The sequence below is a fragment of the Desmodus rotundus genome, chromosome 7 (assembly GCF_022682495.2).
Source record: "Desmodus rotundus isolate HL8 chromosome 7, HLdesRot8A.1, whole genome shotgun sequence".
In the NCBI taxonomy this organism is placed as follows: domain Eukaryota; kingdom Metazoa; phylum Chordata; class Mammalia; order Chiroptera; family Phyllostomidae; genus Desmodus; species Desmodus rotundus.
Window position 1 is genome coordinate 110,443,157 of NC_071393.1, and position 19,460 is coordinate 110,462,616.

Genomic DNA, 19,460 nt, shown 5'->3' on the forward strand with positions numbered 1-19,460 from the left:
GCATGAAAAAGACTCAAAAAATATGAAGATAGCTTAAGGGAACTGCAGACAACATGAAACACAACAACATTCAAATCATAGGAATACCAAAAGGAGAAGAAAAAAAGTAAGGAATAGAAACCTTGTTTGAAAAAATGATGACAGAAAACCTTCTGAACTTGGAGAGGGGAAAATCCACGCAAGTGCAGGAAGCACAGAGGGTCCCCATCAAGATGAACCCAACGAGGCCTACTATAAGATGCATCATCATTAAAATGCCAAGTTTTAAAGACAGAGAATCTTAAAAGTAGCAAGGGAGAAATGAGAAGTAACATACAAAGGAACTCCAATAAGGCCAGCAGCTGATTTCTCAACAGAAACACTGAAAGCCAGGAGAGAATGGCAAGAAATATTCCAAGCAATGAAAAGCAAATGCCTGCAACCAAGACTACTCTACCCAGTGAGGCTCTCAATCAAAATGGAAGGCCAAATAAGGAGTTTCCCAGACAAAAGAAGGCTGAAAGAATACACCCCCACCAAACCATCACTGCAAGAGATGCTAACGGGACTGCTATGAGGAAGGAAAAGAGCATGAGAGAGAACACAAGTGTAAAGGGGGTAAAATGAATAATAACCTTAAACGTAAATGAATTAAATGCCCCAGCAAAAGACATAGAGTAGAAGAATGAATAAGAAAACATGACCCACACATATGTTGCCTACAAGAGTCCCACCTCAGGAAAAAAGACCTACACAGACTGAAAGTGAAGGATTGAAAAAACATTCCAAGTAAATGGACAAGAAAAAAAGCTGGGGTAGAAATACTTAGACAAAATAGACTTCAAAAGCCATAAGAAGAGACACCAAAGGACACTTCATAATACTCAAGGGAAGAATCTTTCAAGAAGATAAGAACATTGTAAACATATATGCACCCCACATAGGAGCACACAAATGTATAAGGAAAATCTTGGAGGACTTCAAGAAAGATATAGACAGCAACATACTTATACTAGGGGATTTTAACACCTCACTATCCACAATCGGTAGATCTTCCAAACAAAACATCAGCAAGGATATTGTGGCATTGAACAATGCCCTAGATCAAATGGACTGAACAAGTATATATAGAACCTTTCATCCCAAAGAAGCAAAATACACATTATTTTCAAATGCACATGGAACATTTTTAAACATTACCCACATTAGGACAAAATAAGCCTCAACAAACTCAAGAAAATTGAAATCATATCATGCATTTTCTTGGACCACAAGGGCCTGAAACTAGAAGCCAACCTAGAGGAAAAAACTCAAAAACACTCAAATTCATGGAGATTGAATAGCATCCTATTAGACAATGAATGGGTTAATAATGAGATCAAAGAAGAAATCAAAGTTTCTGTAAACAAATGAAAATGGACTAACAACAGTCAAAACCTTATGGGACACAGCAAAGGGAATCCTGAGAGGATTAGTGATACAGGCGTACCTAAAAAAAGATAGAAACATTTCAAATAAACAACCTACATCTATAAGAACTGGAAGAACAACAACAAACAAAGCCCAGAGCAAGTAGAAGGAAGGAGATAACCACAATCAGAGCAGAATTAAATGACTTAGAGGCTAAAAGAACATTCCAAAGAGTCAATAAATCCAGGAGATGGTTCTTTGAAAAGATAAACAAAATCAACAAGCTTTTAAGCAGAATCATCAAGAAAAAAAGCAAGAGGACCCAAATAAACACAATCAGGAATGAAAGAGGAGAGATAACGATGGATACCACAGAAATACAAAGGATTGTAAGAAATTATTATGAACAACTGTATGCCAAGAAATTTGAAAACCAGAGTGAAATGGACAAATTTCTAGAAAAATATAATCTTACAAAACTGAATGAAGAAGAATCAGAAAGCCTGAACAGACCAATAACAGCTGATAAAATCAAAGAGGTAATCAAAAAACTCCCAGCAGACAAAAACCCTGGTCCTGATGGGTTCACAGGAGAATTTTACAAAACATTTAAGGAAGAGCTAACACCTATCCTTCTCAGACTATTCCAAAAAATCCAAGAAGAAGGAAGACTCCCAAACTCTTTTTACGAAGCCAACATCATCCTAATTCCAAAACCAGATAAAGACAAAACAAAGAAAGAAAATTACAGGCCAATGTTGCTGATGAACATAGACACTAAAATCCTCAACAAAATATGGTCAAACCACATCCAGCAATACGTTAAAAAGATCATACACCATGATCAAGTGGGATTCATCCCAGGGATGAAAGGATGGTACAATATTCACAAATCAATAAACTAATACATCATATAAACAAAAGTAAAGACAAAAATCACATGATCATATCAAGAGATGTGGAAAAGCATTTGATAAGAGCCAAATCTTAGAAGGTCTCTACTACAAACTTTTTTAGTATATAATTCTGTAATGCTAGTCTCTATACGTGTCATAGTATTGTGGGGAAAAAAACTGTAAGCAATCATTTATTCCTACATCTTTTATTTAAGGCAACCATGTAAAATAAATCCCAAAATATTGTAAAACTTCCCTAATGAGCTTGAGACTTAGCAGAAAATATTGACAATCTCATGCAAAACATAGGGGAACATACATTGAGGATCCCACAGATCGAGTTTGAATCCTAGCTCTTTCTCCTTTAGGTTCTGAGCCCATAAGCAAATAAGTTTCTTGATCTCTCAGAATCCATTAATGAAAAATGAGTGAGTCTCTTTCTTTAAATATGAAATTGAAGTGTGAATATTTGTGGGGCAGGATTGGTGCAGTTTTTAATAATGAGATCATATAATGGACACATAGATAGTGCTCAGTTTTTTACACCTGAGTATATTTTGAATGGCTGAAAAGAACTTAGATATGTGAAAGGGGGAAATTGGGATCACAGTAATAGCATAAATGATAAAATATTTTAAAATAACTTAGATATACCATATGAGTACATAACAAACATTAATTATAAACTTACAGTATTTCATTGAAGGTAAATGTGTTCACATTTACTTTCAAGACTTTGATGCTTGCATATGGATAAAAGACTTAAATATAAGTTGTAACACCATAAAAGTTCCTAGAGGAGATCATAGGCAGGAAAATCTCAGATATTCCAAGCAGCAATATTTTCACTGATCTATCCCCTAGGGCAAGGGACATAAAGGAAAAAGTAAACAAATGGGACTTCATCAAAATAAAAAGCTTCCACACAGCTAAAGAAAACAGCATTAAAACGAAGAGAGAACCAACTGTATGGGAAAACATATTTGCCAGTGATACCTCAGACAAGGGTTTGATATCCAAAATATATATGGAACTCTCACAACTCCAGTCCAGGAAGACAAATAACCCAATTAAAAAATGAGCAAAGGACCTGAACAGACACTTCTCCGATGAGGACATACAGAGGGCCCAGAGACATATAAAAGGATGCTCAGCATCACTAGCCATCAGAGAGATGCAAATTAAAACCACAATGAGATACCACTTCACACTGGTCAAAATGGCCATCATAACCAAATCAACAAACAGCAAGTGCTGGCGAGGTTGTGGAGAAAAGGGAACCCTAGTGCACTGTTGGTGGGAATGCAGACTAGTGTAGCCACTGTGGAAAACAGTATGGCATTTCCTCAGAAAACTAAAAATGAAACTGCCTTATTTTCTGTGAGTAAAATAAGTACCCAAAACTGCAGTGTGTTTTCATAACAGTGAAATTGTTCCATGAATTGTGCTTCAAATTTTTTATTTTTATTTTTATTGTTGAAAAGAATGTGTTTTTCTTTACTATACATAATATATTTGAGTATGTGGATGTTTTGAGCAGACAGAAACATCCTTCTGCATGTGACATTATTACTGTTTTCTTTCAGGAAACCCTGATAGATTGGTGTGATGAAAAGGAACTTAATTTGATATTAACAACTGGAGGAACAGGGTTTGCACCACGAGATGTCACTCCAGAGGTGAGATAGAATATGCTTTTCTTGTATTTGTGTGCTAAGGGTGTGAAAAACTTGCTGTGGACAAATTATCTAAAAAAAATGTTTCTTGACTTTTTTCTTTGTACTTAAACTAGAAGTGATAGAATATGAGGAAGAGTGAGCTGATCCAGAAGATACTTCTGCATTTGCTCAGTGGTTTCTGGTTATCAGCTAAAATTCAGGCATGTTGTCAAAGGAGGTGATAACAGAACTCCGACTCTTAGCATGATATCTGGTCTGATGTGCTTTCTTAATGTACTTCAGAATGTATCTGATTTCTCTTTAGATACACTTGTCACTGGTGTTAAAGCACAGTAGAATGGTTGCAATAGAATATTTATACCAGTATTACAGTTCTTTCAATGAGAAAAAGTTGTATATTCTATAATTTTAAATGTGGATGTAATAAGTCAAAAGCAGAATTAATATCTAGGCTTTATGCCACAAGAATTACCTCAACCTTTGCACAGGGGGGTTGGGTAGGAAATTAGGGAAAGAATGAAGAGTAGCCAGTGCTCAGTGGTACAGGGGCAAAAGTCTTTTTAAGGAAGCCATAAACCCGGTGTCATTTTCAGAGTTATATGCATTGTTTCCTTTACCTCCCCCAAAAAGTGTTTCTTGGCTGAATTTCAAGTTAATGTTAACTGTGTCCTTCTATTTTCAAACCAGTACACTGTCTACTATCTTATTAATAGCAGGATACTTTTGCTCTACACATATTAAATATTATACTGTCCTTTTCAAACTTTATCCTGCACCACAAAGTGTGCTTGTTAAAACAGATTGTGGCCACTACCCACAGAGTGTTTTAGTCAGTAAAATTTGCAATGGTTGCTGAGATTTTGCATTTTTAACAAAGCCCCAGGTGATGCAGATGTTACTGGCCCATAGACCCTACTTCCAAACTTTGAGAACCACTGTTTTAGTATATGAAATTACAAATTTTTAAACAAGTTTTAAATTAATTTCTACTCTATGTAAAAATCATGACAGAAATTTTTCGGATACTATTATAAGTAGGCTTATAAATAAAATGGTTTTACTTTTAAGTGAATTAGAATAATGTTGTATGGAGAAATTCTTACCTTCAGCTGTTTAAAAATGCAGTCATCCTTGCATAATTTAGTTTCTGGGCCCTAAGGGGAAATGGTCCTTTGACCAACTTGTACATTCTTTTAAACTGTGAGACTAACTGAATATGTACAGTTGGAGGGAAGCTATCTCCCGTAGAGATGTGTTTGTGTTTGTTGTGTTTTGTTTATAAGAAAATTGCCTACACATGTGAAGATACTGATTTTTGGAGTTAGGTGTTGTGTTTGACGTAAATGAAATTAAGTTTATATGTCTCCATTTTTGTGTGTGATGGTTTGATATTTTCATATTACTTATTTTCACATAAGAAAAGTATAAAAAAGTTACCATGAATTCATTTATAACCAGATAATAACATTATTTTTAAGTATGGGGAAATAATTTATACCACAACGTTTAGTATTATTGTAATCTATGGAGTTTCAATACCAAAATGCTAGGCTGAAAATTCAAACCTTTGAATTCTGTGTGACTCTGCTACTTACTAACAAAGTAGCTACAGACGAAACTGCTCTGTGCCTCAGATTCCTGTAAGAGGAGTGAAATGAAAGTGCCTATCTACCAGGGGAAATGGAGGATTCAGTACTAGTGCTATGTAAGGGTTAACTTATAAGGGGTAAAGATTTTTTATTAGTTACTACTTAACTACCAAGTGGACAAATCTAGTAGTATTTTTTGTGTGTAACTACCAAATGAACCAAAAATCTTATACTAGATTTAAAGTATATCCGTGAAATTGTCACAATCCTATTATTTTAAATTTTGATATAGTAAGCTTTGTATTTTACTTTTTGCATCTCCATATAAATCAGGAGTCTTGAATTTCTACCATTCTAATATGTGTTTATTCTCCCATTCCCTTTTGGGGGACTGTTAGTTGACAAGAGTCTATCCCTTTCTATGATCTTGAGAAGTTCTTTATTCTTCAGCCACCTGTAAAACTTTGAGGTGTTCTTATATTCTTATATCCATATATACCCATAGCAACCAACTTGGTAAAATTGTATTAGGTTATTTTTTAACAATTTTAAAATATACATGAATATGTATTCTCTGTTTTTGAAAATAGGTGATTACCTCATTGTGAATTCTTGATCTTTAATATAATCACTTTATATTTTATATGTAAATACATATGGTATGATTATGTACAGCAAAAGTCCATTGGACTGTTAAACCTTTGAAAAAGTAAATATGAAAGCAATATAGAGCCCCCCAAAATAATTCTACTAATTTCCCATTTCCTCTACACCCATGAATAGTTGCAATTCTTGTAATATTTAAAAACAACTGAGATGTTGGAATCCAGAAATATAATTTTGAGCTTATAATAATATAGTTATTTGTCTTTAACTTGTTTGTCTTACACAATTATGCCTAAAAAGAGAGGAAACTATTTCTCGACCACATTTACCTATATAAAACTTAGGGTTGCAAATATTTTTAAATAGATTCAGAAGTTACTAATAGAAAACACAAATATTAATGGTAAATGTAAAATAATATAAAACTTCTCCCTTCAGGTACTAATATTTTACAGTGAGCAATTTTCAATAATTAGTTTTATCTATAATGAGAAAGGATGATTGTTTGTGATATGTGTGTGTTGTTAGGAAAAAATGAAGGCAGAAATCAACTGAATGAAAGAAATAAAGCATTCTAAACTTATCAGTGGGAATTAACTGTAGAGAAAATGAAAAGTTTAATAGACTTAGATTTCTTCCCAGGTCTATTTAAAAAATAAGGAATAGCAAGTTTAGAAAAGTATATCCTACTTACATATTTTATAGGCATAATGCAATCAATTGATTTTTCTAAATTATGAGTTTCTGTTTTTAGGCCTTGTATCTTAGAATATAGTTCGTCTGATTGTTACATGCCTGCTGGCTTGCTCTCTGCCTTTAACATGAGATACTGTCAAAACTAACATACAGCATAATAATCCATACTGTTCTACTTTTTAGTTTTATTTTCATATGAAAAGCTTTATTTTTAAAAAAATTAATTGCATTATCTCTGATCTTATAAAAAGGTTGCATAATCTGTTGGCATTAGTGAAATGCTAATTATTATAATATTCTGTGGAACATAAGAACTCATTACCATACAAAGTATTATCTCTTCATGTCCCATTATCTTTTCAATATGATTTATTTCCAAAATAGGTATTATTATGTAGTTTTTAATTACTTTTTAAAAATAAAAGTATAATTAAGGGTATATAAGTGAGGTGAAGTGAAAACCTTTTAGTCATAAATTCTAGAAGAGAATAAAACATTCAGAAGCATTAAAAGATCCTCACAATTACAAAGAAATGTTTAATATGTTGTTTAATAAATTAGAAAATATTAAGCTACTTAATATTTATAAGGTAAAAATAACTTTCATCACTTTTGAGTACTATGCTTTACCAGAATAAAGGATTGTATATTAATATATTATTTTGATCATGAATTAAAGTTAAATCAAAGCCTATAATACATTTTAGTTTTCATCCACTCATTCATTCATCAAGTTTGGTATTTTTAATTATTAATATGTATTTGATGCCATACTGGGTGCTAGAGTTAAAACAATAAGGTGTAGCCCCTATCCTCAAGAAACAATCTATCACAGGGGTCGGCAAATTATGGCCTGTAGGCCAAATCCAGCCTGTCATCTTTTTGTATGACTTGTGAGCTGAAGCATGGATTTTGCATTTTTAAATGACTGGAAAAACTCAAAAGGAGAATAATTTTTTGTGACACATGAAAATTATTTGAAATTCAATTTCGCTGTTCACAGATGAAGTTTTATTGGAACATAGCCACACTAATTCATTTACATATTGCCTGTGGCTACAAAAGCAGAGTTGAGTACTTGTAATCAAAACTCTATATCCTGCAAAGCCTAAAATATTTACCATCTGACTCTTTGCAGAAAAAGTTTGCCAGCCCCTGTTCTGTTGGACAATGGTAATTCATCTTTACTCACATTTTTATTGACTTTTTAAATTGATGTTTAATTGACTTTTATTGATTTTTAGCTTTGTTTTTAGTAATCTGAAATGATGTTGGGTTTCATTTCTTGAATTTTAGAAGGAGCTTAAAAAAACCCTTTTTTTTTCCGTAATGAAATGTATTGTCCCATTGATTTAATAGACAATATAGTGTAACAAAAATAAAAGAGCCCTTATTCTAAATAATGTATAAAATTTTCAACTTTCAAAACTGGTCAAATTAATGGATTTATTCTACAGTGTGTAAAATCTCTCTATTAAAAGATTTTCAAACTGTCATTCTTAGCAATACCTCCTAAAAAAACCCTCCTGATATAAATGGTCATTATGAGATAAACAAAAAGAGGAATAGCAAAAATTTCAGAAAACTATAAACTTGATATAAGGGATATTCATTTAAAAGGATGCTATGCTTCATTATATAAGCAAAGAGACATCTGACAAAATGACCAGTGCTGAATGACCAGTGAAAGGGGAGAATACTCATAGACTGGTACAAAGGATGAATTTCTAGGGAAAGACTATGATTTTCAGAAGTCATATTCTGCTTATAGCCTATATAATATTTACATTGTATTTTTTGGAACAGATCTAAGCCTGTCCACAAATATTTTTCACTTAGGTTATGGGTAATATTTTCAAAAATATCAAACCACAGAAAAAATATTTATTTTATAAAATGTTTTATAATCAATTTGTTGAAATTTATATATTTTATAATTTTAGGTGTGAGTATAATGATTACATGTAAATCATTATACATGTAATCATTATACTCACACCTAATAAGGTGTGAGTTCATGCAGTCATTAACCGTTTTTCTTTCTTATAACACTTTAAAAACATGAATACTGTGTAAGTTAAAGGAAGGAGACATAATTGCCCTGAGTTACTGACTGTATGTTAATGAGTGGTACTCATGAAAATTGACAGCTAACAGCTTCACCTAAAAGTTAACATTTGACATGTTAGCAATCAGAAAAACTCTCCTACGTTACAGCAACATAGCAAAAACACCATGTTTAATAGTTTCTGTTTTTGAAAGAAATTTTTCTTTCAATTTTATTTTATATTGGTTTCAGGTGTACAGCTTAGTAGTTAGACAATCATATATTTTACATAATGTTCCCCTCAATATTTCTAACACCCCATTTGGTACCACACATATTTACTGCAATATTGAGGTGAAGGGACTGAGAAGCACAAATTGGCAGTTACAAAATAGTCACGGTGAAGTAAGTAAAGCATAGGAAACATAGTCAATGATATTGTTTTTGAAAGAATTTGGTCTCTAACTTATGTCATTTAAAATACAGGGTCGGCAGAAGTAACACCTGCTTGTGTGTGGTTGGTAGGGTAATACTATGGGTGTAATAATTTATAGTTTTAATTTGAACATTTCACCCAAAATGTCCTATGGTGTGCTTGAATATGATACTGTTATGTTACAGAATTACATGCTTATGATTTTGTAATAAAAAGGGGCATTATTTGTGCCAGACATTGTATATACTTGTTCTCAAGTATATATCAGTATTGTCTAGAAAATGTTGATTACTTCCCTGGCAAAATATCTTATACTGGTACTGAATATTTATTTTATAGCTGTAGGATTGTTTTGACTAAATAAAATACCTGTTATATGTGCAAAGCTAAGAATAACTATATTGAGCTAGGATTTTGAGTATCATAAAATTGTTCTGTATGAATAGAATAACTCAACAATATGGAATTGATAATAGAGCAGAATACAAGAAAGCCTTATACTTGAACTATTTAAAAATAAGTTGAATAAAATATACTGCTACTTTATGGTCAGAGAAAGTTATATTTCATGCCATATTAAGGAGCTCTTTCTATAATTTTTATAAAGTAGTCTTGAAAATGGCAAATATGTTTCTTTGTCTTATCTTTGTCTAAACATTTTGGCATGCAATGCAATATGCTATAGTGGAAACATTAAAACTATAAAGTCAGAACTGAATTTGAACCCCAACTCTACTACTAACTATGAAATTATGGCAAATTAACCTATTCAAAGTTCAATTTTCTCGTTTGCTAAATTAGCTAATTCCTACCTCTTAAGGTTGTTTTTCTAATAATTGAGATAAAAGTAGCTAATAATAATAATAACTAGCACTTGTATGTAGAACTTAGTATGTGTCAGGTGCTGTTTTAAGCATAGGTTAATTTATTGAGGCAGGTACTATTGTTGGATCTCTTTTAAAGATGGAGATACTGAGACACAGATCAATTAATTGACTTGCCCAGGGTCATCCAAGCTAGTGACTATAATACATGTAAAAGGTACCAGTGCAGTGCCTGGTACCTTTTAGATGTTTGGTAAACATTTTTGTTTCTTAACCTTTTTCTTTCTCATTTAATTAATGTTACTACCTATTATCTCTACTTAGACATGGCAGCCCCAAATAAATCTGCTATTTACTGTTGTACTTCTTATATGTTAGCTTCTAATATATCTGGTACATACATCTGAAAAAGTAAAAATGTAAGTCAACATTTTTCCACCAAGGTATAGGGCAAAGGGACAATATTAAGAATTTCTATAATCTATTTCAGGGGGTCAAACTCATTTTCACCAGGGGCCACATCAGCCTTACAGTTGCCTTCAAAGGGCCAAATGTAATTTTAGGACTGTATAAATGTAACTACTCGTTAACAGTTAAGTGAGAGCTCGGCGCTGCTGCTGGGTAGAAACAAGGTGTCGGGCCCGATATAACAAGGTGGAGGGCCAGATTTGGCCCACGGGCCTTGTATTTGCCACCTGTGATCTGTATGATATGAAGAACATGGATTATTTATTTTGCTTTAGGTCTCTAATTTCTCTGTAGTTTACAATTGTTGGAAAATGGCTTTAAATGGCTCAGATATGTGATAGGATAACATTTTTGTAATAGCCCACTATATCATGGGGTTTATAATTATTTTGCATTATGCATTGAAAAGCAGTTAAAATACCAAAGAAAACATTCATAGTCTTTGTCCCATTTAACAAGTATTTATCAAGCACTTTAGGCCTTAATGAGTGAATGCTAAAGTACATGTACTCCTAAAATAGCAGCTTTACAAACCAAAGAATATAAAACTAGTACCAGAAATGTTCAGCCATTTCAGTGCAAAAGGTGTCTTTAAAAGGGAAAATTAAGAGAGAGCCAAGTAGTTGGGAAAATTTTTATACAAGTAGAATTTAACCTAAAATTGAGGGAGAAAAATAGTATTTAGATTAGGAGAGAAGAGGACAGTACTGATAGAAGTAAAGAAGAAGGGGAAATGTATAACAAGCTACAGAGGAAGATACAATTAAGAAAATCTTTCTGGCAAGAGTAGAGAATTCACTTTATATAGAAGGATGGATAAACTAGACCTATGTTATTTTAATCTTTCTTAGAACAGCTAGAGTACCATCTGTAGAGATGAAAAACAGCAACTGTCATTATTCAGAGATTCTTTAGAAGCCAGATTCAGAAGTCTACTATCAACACAGTAAAATCAGGCCATCAAAGCTCTCTAAAAATAGACCCTTTTTGAGATTTGGAATTTATTCGAATGCATATCAGTACATTCCCCAGATCTAACATCATTCTCTTTCAAGATTATTTTCATGCCCTGTATTTTTTTAAAGTCCTGTTGTAATTTGCAAACCTAGTTACTATCTACACCATGGTTTGCGAATTAGATTTAAATTTCTATGAAGTGTGAAATTCCAGTTTTGATATGTTGTTTGGAAACCTTTTCAGTTAATACTGATCTTACAATAAAAACAATCAAGGAATATTTTCTTATCATAGATTTTGTCCATGTTGAATCTTGAGTTCGCTTAGCATTTTACATAAAGTTACAAACAATATAATAATTGAGAAATCACAATTTCTCAGAGTTGGAGGAGATGCTATGTTCAGAGTCCTAGCATGTCCTTTTTATCATTCCCAGCCTTTGCCTGAACATCTCAGTCACCGCTTCTTCCATCTGGGAGTTCATTGTTTGTGGGACTCTAATTGTTTAAAAGTCTAAACATATCAAATTGAAACTTGATGCCTTGTAATTTCTACCTAGTAGTCCTAGTTCTGCCCTTTGCAGTGCACAAAACAAGCTAAATTTCTCTTTTACATGGCATTTCTAATATTTGAAGGTAAACATTCTATTTCTCCCTTAAGACCACTTACTTTAGTATTATTTTTGCAGTCATTTTTTTCCACCAGCCACAGCCATTCCTAAAACAGCTACCCTCTATTTTATTTATGCATTAAAAAGAAAAGCTCTTTAGTATAATTGTACCAATAGAAAAGTTACAGGTACAAAATTAAACCATTAAGATGATGTAATTAGGGCAGTAAGTTACATTACATTTAAAACTATCATGTTGAAAAGCTATCATTTCATATTGCCGCACAAAAGAGGGAAAAAGCACATTGATCCTCGGGGTCAGAATTTTTAGTATAAGGCAAAAATAAAAATTTCATATATAGCCCTGGCTGCTGTGGCTCAGTGGATTGAGTGTCGGCCTGCAAACCAGGGGGTCACTGGTTCCATTCCAGATCTGGGCACATGCCTGAGTTGCAGGGCAGGTCCCCAGTAGGGCGCATTCAAGAGACAACCACACATTGATGTTTCTCTCTCTCTCTTTCTCCCTCCCTTCCCCTCTCTCTAAAAATAAGTAATAAAATCTTTTTTAAAATGTCATATATAAAGAGCCTATAAATAAAATGCTATCTTCATCTTCCCTTAAGTATATTTCTTAATTACATGCCTGCAGTGTACCAGAATATGTACTCAGCTTTTCGGGGGTCTTATGGGGAAGAGAGATTATATCAGTAAAATAAAAATATATTTATTGTGACAAAAACTCTGTCTAAATAGAGCTCTTACTAGAAAAGTAGTGTTGCCCATATAACCATATATGAGGCACTAGGCACTATAACATAATGGTTAAAAGCATGGACTTTGTGGGTTGAATACTAGATTACTAGATTCACATCTTAATAGCGTGTGACCTTACACAACTTTATTCTCTCCATGTGAAAAATGGAGCGAATAAAAGTACTTCCCTCATAAGGTAATTATATTATATTAATTAATATAAGTAAAAATGATATTTACTTTCTACATAAATATTTGCTGTTATTACCTGCAATATAAATAGAAAGAGCTTTAGTTTAAAAAATAAGTAGATAATAATTGAATAAATACTGAAAGAATTTTTCCTTGGGGAAAAAATCAAGCAAGATGGGACCTAAAGTTTACAATAGTGTAGTTGTGGAAAAGTTAAAAGAAACAGAGATGGTGTGCTGAATATTGATATTTTTTGCCTTGAATCTGCCAGAATGCTAAAATCTTGAAATCATCTTTCCAGCTCACCCTTATAAGTGTACTTTCATAAAATGTACAGAGGCTGGCATACCTGAATACTTTAGTTTTGCAAAATATATGCTAAGATGTCGACAACTAAATATTATTAAATAAATTGCAGATACAAGTGCTAAAGAATATTTATGTGGAGATATATTTTCAGGAATGAAGTTTTCAGGATATTTCTTTATTATTATTGTCTGAAATCATGAATGTGTACTAATCTCTCTATGTTAGCTCTCCACCTATAAAATGGATTTAATGTTGCTTTTCACACAAAATGTTGTGACAACAAATGGATTTATATCTGTCAAGCCCTCTGAGCTTCTTAGAATTATATCACTGTATTTAGAAGGGCAAAATATTTGTAACTTTTTATTGCCTGCCCCAAAAGGAAACTTACAGGAAACAGAGAGTCAGAAAGTAGATTCATATAACAATAAAGTACTTGGAATTATTCTAATAATTTTACAGGCATTATTTTCTCATGTTGGAACTTGGAAAGAATATGGCTGCTATTAAAGCATGGAGAACAAATGTCCAATGGGGGGAGTAATCATTTTAGGTAATCATTAATGACAGACACACTGATGAGAATTTACAGGATGAATTTAAGTTCCTTCAAAAAATGCTGAGAAGCAAGAAGCAGTAAAGCTGTTGGAAGTGTGGATTCTGAAAATGAACTCTCATCAGTTTTTCAGAGAGAGAGAGAGAGAGAGAGAGAGGTGGAGAGAGAGAAAGAGAGAGACACCAAAAGTCAAAGGCAGTAATGCAGAAGAAGCAGTTGATTGTGCTAAAGGACCAGCTGATATAAGAGGAAATAAATTATACTATGATATGAGGATTGAAGATTGCATTGTAGTGATGGATGTCAGTGGGATTTAAGTGTATTTTCCCCCCACCTTCTTCCACTTTCCATACTTTGATTGCAGTATATGATATAATATCCTTTCATGTAATAACTCTCAGGATAAAACTACATAATTCTCAGGATAAATGAACTACATAATTTTATTTATTTTGATTGCAGTGTATGATACAGTATCCTTTTATGTAATAATTCTCAGGATAAAACTTTATGTACTGAGAAGATAGGTCAATTTTGCAAATTTTAAAAATACTTTTCTACAAAGTGTAGGCATTACAACCAATAAGAGGATGACTGTTAGTTTTGAATATTATATAAATATAATGGAATCTTATTAAAATGTGTCTATTGCTTGCTAAGATTTAAGGCTACATGTATACAGACCTCCATTATCATGAGGTCACTTTAGTATAAATCCCATTGATGAAGTTCAAAAGAGATTCACATGATGCCAATTTCCAATTATTGGGTTTTTTAAAAGATTTTATTTATTTGTTTTTAGAGAGGGGGAGGAAGGGAGAAAGAGAAGGAGAGAAACATCAATGTGTGGTTGCCACTCACATGCCCCCCACTGGGAACCTGGCCCACAACCCAGGCATGTGCCCTAGACTAGGAATTGAATTGGCGACCCTTTGGTTCACAGGCCGGCACTCAATCCACTGAGCCATACCAGCCAGGGCTCCCCTTATTGTTAAACAGGGTATTATGATACTTTGATATGAGATTTATTTTTGGGCCCTAATACTTTCTTTCCTCATTTCTTTCTGCCATTTTCAGGTCTTTCCTATACTATACCCTGTCCCTTAATATGGGGCTATTTTGTGTGTTGGATAGATGAATGAATATCATCATTAAAATTTAGAGAAATGAGAGGGCTGCTTTTATATAATACCGAAAACAAATCCTATTATAAATGGACCTTCCCTCATATGTTTACCTTGTACACCAATAGCAACAGTATTAACAATAACACTCTAGTTTATTTTTGTTTGAATTTTAGTTATTATTCTTTGCTTTCTAAACAAAAAGAATGCCTTAGGACAGGGGTCAGCAAACTTATTCTTTAGAGATAGTAAATGTTTTAGGCTTTGTGGAATATATGGTCTCTATCATAACTGCTCACCCTTGCCAACCCAGAAACCACCATAAGAGGATATAAATGAATGGGCTTTACTGTGCCCCGATCAAGCTTTATTTATAGACAATGAGATTGGATTTCATATAATTTTCTTATGTCATAAAATATATTTCTGTGAATTTTTTCATTCATTTAAAAATGTAAAAGACTGGGAAGAGCAGGTTTGAAGAGGAAGATCAGGAGTTTTACTTTGGTCATGGAAACTTGAACTGTCTTTAAGATACCAAGTGTAGATGTTAAGTTGGCTGTTAGATATTTGCATCTGGAGTTCAGAGGAGAAGTCTGGGCTAGATATATAGTGGTGTGTTGGTACTCCTAGTTAATTCATTCTGGAACTTGTGATGAGAGCCGAAACCGACAAGTACCGAACAATGAAGCATTTTCTCCTGCAACCAGCGTCGTGACTCTTCCATGTTCTAGCAAGTGTGACGAGTCCCAAGCAAGTGCCAAGTGCTGAAATATTTTTTCTTGTCAAAATGTGATGAGTACAGGGTTTGACAAGTTCTAAAGCTGATGAATTTCGAGGTGTAGCTATCTTAATGGAATGAAAATCCATGACAATTGAGATCACCAAGGTACTGATTAGTATTGCTATTTCTTTATTGGTATTACTGTCCCTGTTTTTTTTTCTCATTCACTTTCAAAGAAGTAGGCTGCTTCTAGTAACCTGTCCCCTCCGCTCACACACAAAAAAGGGTGCAAGGGATCCCATTGAATCAGAAACCAAACCTACACAGGAAGTAGTACTATTAGTAGGCCATTCTCAAATTTTACCATGGTGTAAACATGGGAGTGAATTTTCCCAAGTACCTCCTTGCTGGAAACTGTTTGCACTGGAGGTAAGTGTGAAAGGGGAGGGTGTGGGAAGTGATGGGGTGAGGGCTTCCAAAACCTTTCCCAAACCTCAGAAATGGCTTGATTCTGAGGAAGGGAGAAGTTTCAGGCTGGTTTTTATTTCCATGAGCCAGTTCATACAGCCCTAAATTTGATCTGCTTTCCTCAAACTGGGAGTCAGAAATCCCTTTTCTCTTCTGTTTTTCTGCTGCAGAAATTCCCAACATTCCCATTTTGTGGGCTCCAGAAAGGGGTAAGCGAAGACTTCAATCCCAGCCAATCATTTCCAAATTAATAATTTTTAGTGTTTTGGTTTTTTTTATCATGATAAAAATGCTTGGACCCATTTTTCCCATCTGTTTTATTTTTCGTGGATTGTTATGTATCTATGTTCTAGGGTCACTCTGTATCCCTGGGCAGTAGAGTTCAGATCCATTGGCTATTTCCATTTGTGCGCTTTTCTCTCGTGACTTCTCATATGCAGTTTATTGGTGACTGTTTCCTAGATTGAAGACACCAAATTCAGGAGATTGCTTCACTCTCAATGTCATTTTTTCCTGAATGGTGTTTTATTCCCCTGCTGACAGCTTTTCACTCCCCTACCCAACTGCTTCTGATGATCTGCCATTGCCTCTCTGCTATTCTGTCTTCCTGCTTTGACTGCCTTTGATTTTTTTCTCAACTTTTTCCCCTACTTTACTCATCTGCTGACTGATTTGCATTCTTTAGTCATTGGTGCTTTGTCCATCAGCAAATGGCCTGGTACTGCCATATCCATCTGCTATTTTAGCATTTTAGAATTTTAGACTGCCCAACATTCTCTATCAGCTCTCCTACCATACTCCTATGCCATCTGCTTGCCTGATCTTGCCCCGCCCAATCTATGCCTGTAATATTATATGTAGGCTCAGATTGTTTAGCACTTCTGCTATCTTTCTCTACTTGCTTTATGCCACTAAGTTGGACTGCTGACTAAGTTTGCTTGACTACTGTCTCCTCTACCTATCTAATGCACATGGCTGCCCTATTAATTAACTAGAGGTGTTATGTTTATCTCCTATGTATTCAGCCTTGAAACATGCTGATTGGCCCATATTGCCTCCTTTATACTTGTCTGCATTTGATAAATCACTAGCATTGTTCCTCTGTTATCTTGTAACCCTGATCAAATTTTATTTCCAAGAAAAGTGTTGCCTACATATTGTCCAAACATATCTTATAAATAGAAAAATGCTTCACTATTTAACAGTCCAGTCCACTTTATTCCTAAACTGACTTTCAAACTCATTACCACCATCCTTTCAGCTTTTTTATACAACTCTACAATTTTCTCTTTAGTTAGAAATACATTTCTTTCTAAGTCATTTGTTATCTTTGCTTCAGTTGCCTTTTCACATCATATATTATATACTTTTGTTCCTTGTGTATAGAATCTTTTAATAATTTTTCATATACTAAGTTTGTTTTCTAATTTATTTCCCCTACGTTTTCCAGGGCATCATTAGGACAGGTTACTCCTATTAATTTTATTTAAAATTTAAAAGTATCATCTCTAAAAATAATAAATTCACTTATAGTTTTTTGTAGTTAAGATTAAAGTAGCTTTGCACTCTGATTCATTTTTTTCCTTTGAGAATATCATTTCTCAGCTACCCCATAATTTATATAATATCAATTCTTTAGAGATCCTTTTGATATGTTTATCTTTCCCTCCTTTCAGGCTATTTTTTCTTGTGTGTGAGTAAACTTTTAAAATGGACATTTTCCCATTATTTGCTGAGTACCTGGCATCTAAAAATACTTGGAATAAAAATATTATCTGCACTGTAAAGCTTATTGTCTTATTCACTGATATTTAAACAAAAGACAAGATCAAACAAGAAATGGAGATTTTTGCAAATAATGTAACGAGCCCAAGGAGATTTAAAGTAGGGTATGTATATTTGCATACAAGTGTGTGTATCTATGTGTGCATATAACTACAACATCATTGTGCTTGAAGTGTGGAAAATGCTGAGTGTCCATATTAAATTTTGTTTTATTTTTTCAAACAAAGAAAAAAAGTTAAAAAGAAAGTTATAAATTTAGGGAATATACAAAAAATATATGGACAGGGTTTTTTAAATTTATTTTCCTTAATAATAATATTTCAGTAGGTTTTTGTTATGGTAAAATACATATAACATAAAATGTACTATTTTAACTAATTTTAAGTGTACAATTCAGTGGCATTAGTACAGTCATGATTTTCTGCAACCGTCACATCTCTGTTTCTAAAACTTTTTTATCATCTCAACAGAAACTCTGTACCCATTAAACAGTAGCTCCCCATTTCTTCCTCCTACAGCCCCTGGTAACCTCTGTTTTACTTACTGTCTCTGATTTTGCCTATTCTAGATACCTTTTAGAAGTGGAATCCTACCGTTTTTGTCCTTCTATGTCTGATTTATACTTAACATTATATTTTCAACATTCATTCATATTGTAGCATACATTAGAATTTCATTCTTTTTTGAGATTACTCTTCTATTGTATGTTTATGCGGCAATTTGTTTATTCATTCATCTGGACCCTTGAGTTGCTTCATCTTTTGACTATTATGAACAATGCTGCTATGAACATTGGTATGCAGGTGTCTGTTTTTCTTTCACATATTTTGAGTATTTACCTAGAAGTGTATTCAGAATTTTTAATGCTTTTGTCTAAGAGGAAATTAAATCAATGGCAAAGACATCAGGAAACTACATAATTAACATGACAATGGATAAGTTCAAGATACTGTATTAGGAGAATAAATTATAAACTTTTAGAAAGGTTACAGAGGCCACATGAAATTTAGAAGCCCCTAGATTCTAAGAATGAAAAGGAGAATGAAGTGAAATGACACACATAGATGAAGGACATCAAAGTGATTCTGAAACAGGTTGAATTTTAAAAAATACCAACTTCAGGACAGAGTGACGGCATGTCTTTGAAACAGAGTAAGGCTCACTTTTAAAGAAGAGAAGAGGGCTGCATTTGAAAGACAAGGTTTAAATGAAGACAATGGGCTGAGATGAGGCAACCAGGGTGTATTTAGAAGAACCAGCCACAAGAATAGGAATTCATTTCAATTCAGTAGTCCTAAATCCTGGATACGCAGCCTGCTACCTGTAGAAATTTTTCTAAAAAGATTCCTGGG

General features: G+C 33.5%; 1 protein-coding gene across 3 annotated transcripts in view; it reads left to right on the plus strand.

The window, feature by feature from the left end:
- Positions 1 to 19,460, plus strand: part of GPHN (gephyrin) — a 437,816-nt gene that overhangs the window by 181,825 nt on the left and 236,531 nt on the right. For 2 of the 3 annotated variants that reach the window (XM_045201246.3, XM_024568512.4), the window contains exon 4: positions 3,872 to 3,964. In XM_045201246.3, coding sequence (XP_045057181.1) covers positions 3,872 to 3,964 — 93 coding nt within the window. Of the gene's footprint in view, positions 1 to 3,871; positions 3,965 to 16,493; positions 16,533 to 19,460 lie in introns of all 3 variants that reach the window. The other variant, XM_071222011.1, reaches the window with a different exon arrangement.